At 36.4% G+C, this 8,477-nt stretch overlaps 1 protein-coding gene across 1 annotated transcript in view; it reads left to right on the plus strand.

Moving 5' to 3' along the window:
* Window positions 1-4,254: 4,254 nt before the first annotated feature.
* Window positions 4,255-8,477, plus strand: part of LOC148847291 (enolase 1) — a 5,700-nt gene continuing 1,477 nt past the window's right edge. Inside the window, exons 1-11 of the mRNA XM_088952356.1 lie at window positions 4,255-4,408; window positions 4,776-4,839; window positions 5,315-5,379; window positions 5,568-5,615; window positions 6,002-6,088; window positions 6,174-6,254; window positions 7,066-7,167; window positions 7,253-7,333; window positions 8,012-8,086; window positions 8,211-8,273; window positions 8,382-8,459. Of these exons, the coding sequence (XP_088808482.1) occupies window positions 4,343-4,408; window positions 4,776-4,839; window positions 5,315-5,379; window positions 5,568-5,615; window positions 6,002-6,088; window positions 6,174-6,254; window positions 7,066-7,167; window positions 7,253-7,333; window positions 8,012-8,086; window positions 8,211-8,273; window positions 8,382-8,459 (810 nt within the window). The 5' untranslated portion in view covers window positions 4,255-4,342. The remainder of the gene's footprint in view (window positions 4,409-4,775; window positions 4,840-5,314; window positions 5,380-5,567; window positions 5,616-6,001; window positions 6,089-6,173; window positions 6,255-7,065; window positions 7,168-7,252; window positions 7,334-8,011; window positions 8,087-8,210; window positions 8,274-8,381; window positions 8,460-8,477) is intronic.

The raw sequence follows: 8,477 nt of genomic DNA on the forward strand, positions 1-8,477 counted from the left end.
GTAGCACGTCAGGACCACGTCAGCTTGTATCTCGTCAGGACCAGGCCAACTCATAGCTTGTCAGGACTAGGTCAGTTCATAGCTCGTTAGGACCAGGCCAGCTCATAGCTCGTTAGAACCAGGTCAACTCATAGCTCGTCAGAACTAGGTCATCTCGTCAATTGATAACTTTGCCCCTTGGCCTTATCAAATGCCCCAAGGACGAGGTAGCGTCAAAATCAGCTCATCCGAAGGAAGTACAAGTTTGGTTACTTGTGTCTTTAGGCCGATAAGTTAGGTTTGCCTCATTTTTTATTGGGTTAGTATAGCTTGGCCGCTACCCCAAGTCAGTTTTATCGTATCTCTGGCTTGGCAAGGGAGTTTGCTAGTTGAGGTGATGAAATGGGATTTTTTCTTAGGATCCCACAGACGACGCCAATTGATATGGATCAAAATTGACCACAAGAGAAAAGATGGAAAGTTGTTGGAGTAGGGTGTCACCTCATCTCGGAGTGTCACCTCAGCTTAGCACCTTGGCTTCTAAGAGGCCTATAGCCATAAGAGACATCAGAGGCTCTGAGTGATCCTAGGGGCATGGACTCCGACGGTTAAGTTGATAATGCTAAGGGAAAGTAAGGTGAGTTGGAGAGCTTAATGAGATGAGGTGAGAGTTCGTGTAGAGAGCTAGAGGGCTCGTGAACAGAGCTAGTAAGCTCATAAGGAGAGCTAGAGAGCTCGTATGGATGAGTTGGAGAGCTCATAGGGAGAGCTGGTGAGTTGAAAAGCTCATAGGGGGAGCTAGTGAGTTTCGTGTGCCGAGGTGTCCACGTGCCTTGTTCATAGTAGTGTACTACCATGTTCAGTTGTGTCCAAATGAATGGGGGATTCACCTATTTATAGGAGAGAGGCTTCATCCAAGGACCGACATGACTCTCACACGTGGTCAGAGCTCAGTCCAATTGTTGCACCCTCAGTTAACACGTTGTGTACATTTGGTAGGCAGTGGGCCTACATGGAGTTTGGTGGCATTGATGTTTTGATAAGCTCGACCACATGTTACTTGTGCTTGTTATGAGTTGGTGTCAAGTAAGTTCATAGCTCGTCAGGACCAAGTCACCTCGTATCTTGTTAGGACAAGGTCAGCTTGTAGCTCATTAGGACCAGGTCAGCTCGTAGCTCGTTAGGACCATGTCAGCTCATAGCTCGTCAGGACCAAGTCATCTTGTTAATTGACAACTATGCCCCCTAGCATGCTGCCACTTGGTGGTTTCTAATTGGTGGTCGATTTTGGCCTTATTAAGTTCAATAACCAAAATGTCATCATGATTTTTTTCCTTTTTTTTTTTTGTAGATAAACGTGCTTCTTTGTGTTGGTTGCAATTTATTCCAGACAAATAGAAAATTCATTTAGGGGGTGAGCATACTTTGATTGAAATAAAAAAAAAATATCAAACTTTTGTTTTAGGGGGAAAAACTTTGGCTATTGGGGGCTAAAAGCCTATGCTGTTTGAGAATGTTTTTAGATTGGACACGCTCACCACCATTTCACGCCCATGTCTATGTTTATGAGAATGCCATGTTACCATAGAATGGGCTAAAATAGTAATTGCTCCCTATTTCTTTTTAGCCATAAACATAGACATGGGCTTGAATTGGTGATTTTGTCTAGCCCACCATCTAAAAAGAAAAATAGTTTGATTTTTTAGGTTTACATTAAATTTTGTATTACGTTTCCATCATTTCTAAACTTATTTCTTATGTATAAAACTTATTTTTGTTCAATGTAATGAATCCATAATATTAGAGATGTACCCAATATTTTATTTTTTATAAATATATAACATTATATGCGTGCCCAAAATTTTCTCTATCTTTTTTTTTTTAATTTTTTGTGATTCTTTGTATTTTCTATTATTAAAAACTTTATTATTTGACTATGACATCATTTCATTTCTAGGTAGACTTTGAATTTGGCATTCCATTTTCATTATTAATAAAATTACTTCTTACATTTCATAGCTATTTATTTTATTTTTTATTATTTAATTATGACATTATTTATTAATCCATTTGATCCCAAATGGTTGAATTGCTTGCCCACCACCGCGAGGGAAGAAAATGGTTTTGTTTTCAGATTCTTTTCAAAATATTTATTTTTATACTATTAAAAATAATATTGTGTATTTAATTACAAGAATTTAATGACGAGAAAAAGATATCTTAAATATAGGATTTAATGAGAGAGAATAGGAAAATATATTTATTTCCAATTGATTTTAATTTTTACATTACATTTTCATCATTAATAAAACATTTCTTATTTATCATACTTATTATTGTTTAATATGTATGTTAAAAATATTCCCATTTGTTAACTTATGTTTTTTTCATTTTATCTAATTTTTAGTTTTATTATTTAATCGTGCAAACATGGATTAACTCATTTGACCCAAAATGATTTAATTTCTTACCCACCACCTAGATGAAACCACTAATTTTGCTAAGTAGATTTTAAAAGTATAAGCTTTTATGTTATTGGAATTGTTAATTTATTAAGTGTGGGTTTAATTAATAGAACTTAATGATGAGAAGAAACAAAAATGACTTAACATATGATTCAATGAACATAAATGCAAGTTAATAACTTGAATACTGAATTTAATGAAGATGATTAAATGCATAAAAAATCTTTAAATTACGTCTTTTCAATTCATTTAATATCAAGAATCAATTATCCTATTTGTCCCTATTTTTTATCAATAGATTTAAGTTGAAAGAGAAATATTTTATCTTTAAAAAATGTTAAAATATTTTTGATCCAATTTATGTTTTTTAAAATAGTATAGATTATATTGGTAGGTTGATTATGTATAAACATTTTTCACTTTTTCTTATCTCGAATTGTGTAAGACTCACGTCTAGATGTTTCCATCGGTGTGTTTAGATCCATTAATGGTGCTTATGCGTAATAAAATACAACAAACAATTGTAATGCGTACTCTGTAACATTCTTTTTTCCAAATTTCAATGCATAAATGTATTGAATACACAAAATCTATACCAAATATCACCAATGTTTGGTTTCGTTGCCACTATGTTTTTTGATTGGAAATGCATATAGATGATGATCGATGTGGTGCCGTTTTCTCTAAAAGTAGCAAATGAAAAAGTATATAATACCTTCTAACGTTACCGTTTTATGAGAAAATACAAAACAGAAACCAAACACCACAATAATTTTCTTGAACTGAACGGTTTATTGCATGGATAAAATAATTAAATATTAACGGTACGATGACCTACCTAACTTCAGCCACTACGAGCCCATAACCTCTTCAAAAAACTTTTTCAATAAAAGACAAAACAATGAAACTTTTCACGGTTTATTTTATTTTAAAATATTTGCTCATAAATTAAATCTAATGCAATTATGCAAAAGGATATCGAGATATTAATTGGTGTGAATTCCATTCTTTAAGATTAAAAAAAAAAAAAACAATCCAAATGCTTCGAGACTTACACTGTCAATGGTACGTGTCATTAGCTGGTCACAGAAGATAAAGAAATGTCTGATCTGAACACGTGGCAAGGTTCTGAACTGAAACAAGCAGGTGGGGTGCATCGGGCGCTAGAATGGTGCCACATGATATTGAGTGTACACGTGGCAAGAAAGGATGGTGTTTAGAAAGCGAGACGTGGCCTGTAAAGAAAACAGAAAACCGTATTTTTTTTTGTCCCCTTTTGTATTGCCCCAAATGCTAAGTTCTAATGTAACCAATCTAATGATGCCTTTTCTGGTCATTTCCATCATGTAATGCTCAATTCAGGTTTAATTGGGCCCACCGTTTGAAAGATATCGAACATCTCACATGCGGGTACGAAAAAAAATATCTTGGTATGCAACCTAACATTTTTGGGGCCCACTCCAGATATACAGTTAGTAGGTCGCGCATTCAATTTCTATGCTCCTTGATCATCCGAAACTACCCAACCCAACTATTGACTACCAAGATCAACCTCCGAGGATCTGACGCTTCAGATTGATGGGTGTGGGCCCGTTATTTGTATAGTTGCTTAAGCCGCACCACACTATAGCCAGATGGTTTCCTTTTGCTTTGCATCGACAGTCAGAGAATCGAGATGCCATTATGCCAAAAACAAGAGGCGAAGAGATTCTAATGGCGACTAGTCGCCGATAATCTCTCTGAGCCCATCGAACGGCCACGCGTGAATCGATTTCACTACAAATACAGAAGCCGGGTCCTTGCTTCTCTCGGTTCTCTGAGATATCTCAGTCTTGTTAGAACGTATCTCTCAAAGCTTCCTCTTCCTCCAGCTACAGAGTAGATCTTGTAGGCGAATCATGGTCACCATCCAGTGCGTCAAGGCGAGGCAGATCTTCGACAGCCGTGGCAATCCCACTGTCGAGGTTCGATCAGATCTTCCCTTCACTCTATCGATCGATCCCTTCCCATAGTTCCCGGTTTTGTTTTATTTCTGAACGCCGATTAATTAAGTTGATTTCACAGTGAAACTTTAGTGGTAAAAGCTATGATTTTTTTTCTTTCTCTATCTGAGAGAGTTATGAACCAGTTGAGATGACTAATTAGGAATCAAATACTCCTACAAGCGAGTCGCAACTCGTAATAAATGGCACACTTAGTTGATTTAAAATTCAAGAGAGAAAAAAAATGTACAAATGGAAAAAAAAAAGAAGAAATATCGTGAAAGGCCTTCTTTCTTAGTTTTTTTTTTTTATTCGTTTCTTATTCAGTTATTCGGATGTAAATTTTCAGGCTGATGTTACATTATCCGATGGCACCGTGGCTAGAGCTGCAGTTCCTAGCGGAGCATCCACTGGTGAGACTTCGGCTAGAGCTTCCGGCCTCGTTCTTCTTATTCTTTTCTTTTGCATTGTTTGTTATATCTAACCGTGTGCTTTATTAGTATGGATGATGACCTCTGTTGTTATTTATTTGGTTATTAATCAGTAGGAAGTTGTGAATCATTCGATTAGAAGGATAAGACATGCAACAAGATGTTCTCGATCCATATTTTCCCACTTCCTAAATACGTGCCAGCATATCTGTTTGTTCCCAACTTCCCATCCCAAATTCTATTCATTTAATAACACCATCTGTGTGGAACTTGTATAGATACTTGTTTTATGCCTGCCTTCCATATTATATATTGCATCACTAGATATTTCACACTCAGGGTAGCTGAAACACTTCAGTTTCCACGTTGATTTGACGATTCGTACTCCTTGTACATGTTATTAGTATACAATGCAGGGGAGCGATCATCTCATGCATCATTTTTTTTTTTTTTTCAGGTGTCTACGAAGCACTTGAATTGCGAGATGGAGGTTCTGATTACCTTGGAAAAGGTGTATCGAAGGTCAGTTTTCTATTTTTAGGTTTATTACTGCGTTTCTTTAAGATTTGATAGAATGATTTGAAATAGCCAGTTATCATTGGCCTAATATTGAGATCTGAAATTCCTATATTTGTAGTTCAAAGTAGAATTAGAGGATCAGTAATCAAAGTACTGTTTGCTGACTTTCTTATTGTTTTCTACAAATATAGGCTGTCGAGAATGTCAACACCATCATTGGACCTGCATTGATTGGAAAGGTTTGCTACATTCTATTCTTTCTTATTTTGTTTGGTGGAACATTCTATTTTCTTTCAAAATGTCAGTTTTACCATTTACAGAATTACATCAAATTCCAGCTTGAAGAAATTTAACTTTTAGGGGGAAGGGTCAGAAAATGGATTAAAACTCGCCAACTTCATGATGCTCAGTTCAGATTACTTGGAGCCCAACCAATCTTTATGCAGAAAAATATTTATAACCCAATTAAAATGCATCAAGTTGGCTGAATTCCAAGTTAATGAGCATAGATTCCATTGCTGTTACTCTTTGAGAGCAAAAAATAAATAAATTTCCAATTTTACATTTACGAGTTATTATTGTTGTCCTGTTTTTAACTGAAAAGCAATCTCTTTGCTTTATGTAGGACCCAACTGAACAGACTAGCATCGATAACTACATGGTGCAACAACTTGATGGAACTGTAAACGAATGGGGTTGGTGCAAACAGAAGGTATTAAACCAAGTCCCCATTATTATTTTCTATATACATTGGTCGATTCATATCGGTTCACGTTTTTTGTATATTGTCCTCCCAGCTTGGAGCAAATGCCATATTAGCAGTGTCTCTTGCAGTTTGCAAGGCTGGAGCATGTGTGAAAAAAATTCCTCTCTACAAGGTATATAGTAATATAAGATTGCCCATCACTTGATCATTATGCTTCTTCATTAATAACACTTATAGTTATTATGGGTAAAAGCAAATCACTTGGACCATTATATTTCTCCATCTTTTGCTTCCTTGGCGGTAGTTCAGTACTGCCTGATCAATCAAATAGCACTAAAAGGAAAATGATGAAATGGTGAAAGTTGGGAGTGTGAATGGATACCATTACTATAGTTCTAGCTCCATAATCAGGAACGGAGGAAATCTTGTACAAGAAGTTTTGAACAATGTGTGTTGATTCTTCATTGATAGTAATGCAATTTTCTGTTTGATCAAGAACCCATATGGCTATAATTGTTCATTTCCTTTTGCTTCTTTGGTTGAGTATAAATTTTAGGTGCTATTCTATTTTACATGATAAACAAATACCAATGGAGCGCTGACTGTTTACTGGGTCTGGTCTGAACTCCTAATATATCCGAATTACGAGTTGGGTCTGTAGCTTGGTGTTCAATAATTATAAAAAGGACCGTAACCAGACTGAAGATTCTAGACTACGTGGGTGAAGGCTTCCTTTTATTTCTTTTTTGGCAACATATGCACTTTGGATCGATAAATAAAGAGAATACTGAGGCTGATATACTTGCATAACACATCACCCTGACGCTTCAATAAACTGAATTTCAGTTGCCAAATCCCTATCAACCTTCACCCCTGCAACCATTAAAAGACAACTAATAGCACTACAAAGTTTTCATGATTAAGTTTCTTAAAGATCTCATAGGAATTAAGGATCTAATGCTGCTATTTGCGTGGTGATGCAGCATATTGCCAACCTTGCTGGTAACAGGACCTTGGTCCTGCCAGTTCCTGCGTTCAATGTCATCAATGGAGGATCACATGCTGGAAATAAACTTGCAATGCAGGCAATGCTTCTATATTCATTTCTTATCCATTTGCAGCAGGCACTCAACCTTGACATTAAGGTTTCTGATGGGCTTTTGTTTCCAGGAGTTCATGATCCTGCCTGTTGGTGCTTCATCCTTCAAAGAAGCCATGAAAATGGGTTCTGAAGTATATCACACTTTGAAGGTATCAACTTTGTCTGTTTTTCCTGTTGTCTCTCTGAATGTGTTTCTGTTCTATAATTTGTTCAATTAAGTAATCATTTTAAGGTTGCATTCCTTCATTTCTAAAGTTCCCTTTTCACATGTCTTCATGTGTGAAAATCTACCATATGAAACATCATTACTAAGAGTTTCCCAAAGGATGCAATTTGGTGGCTAGTATCATAAGAGAGCCTAGGTTTAAATTTATCCCGATCAAGTTTCTAGGCTCTACTTCAAAGGCTTCACCATGCATCCCATTTGAAACAGTGTGATGAAATGGATATTAAGTTCCACCTGATTAAATCAAATGTCGTGGCTATATATGTACATTTTGACATTACCCTATTCCTGACTTTCCTGGTTGATCCAGACAGGCCAATTTTGATGGAAACCCATGTAAGAATGACTGGGCGTGTCTCTTCTAATTGTTCTTTCCAATAATATGTTAATGTTCCTAACATTCATTGGGTCTGTGACTCTTCATTTGTAATAATTTCTCCTTTGCTGGACCTTATGGATAAGAAAGCATATTTATTACAAGTGTGTCCCATAAAAGAAGAAAGTATTATATGGATCCTTCTGGTTTCCTTGTATTTTACAACTGTAGATAACTCACTACTGCCATTGGTTTGCAAAACATACTAATAAGCATCTGTTTCAGGGTGTGATAAAAAAGAAGTATGGTCAAGATGCCACGAATGTTGGTGATGAAGGAGGCTTTGCTCCTAACATTCAGGTTTGCCGTGTTTCATTAAGTTACCCAGCCATGCATGATTATTGATTCCCCCCCCCCCCCCATTTTCTTTTTCTCATTCATCATTTGTTCTTCGGTTTTGACTCAAATTTGCATGTTATTTCAGGAGAACAAGGAAGGTCTTGAGTTGCTGAAGACAGCCATTGCTAAAGCTGGTTACACAGACCGGGTATGTTTGTTTCTTCACTTTATTATGGTTCTTGTGTAGATATTGTAGGGTAGAATTTGAGACTGTAAGAGATGCAGCAAAATGAGGATATTTACCATTCTTCATCAGGTTGTTATTGGCATGGATGTTGCTGCTTCTGAATTTTATGGGAAGGACAAAACGTATGACCTAAACTTCAAGGAAGAGGTATTCTCCTCCCTCCCC

This window comes from Nelumbo lutea, chromosome 6 (assembly GCF_056320005.1).
Source record: "Nelumbo lutea isolate HS-2025 chromosome 6, American lotus-T2T, whole genome shotgun sequence".
NCBI lineage: Eukaryota > Viridiplantae > Streptophyta > Magnoliopsida > Proteales > Nelumbonaceae > Nelumbo > Nelumbo lutea.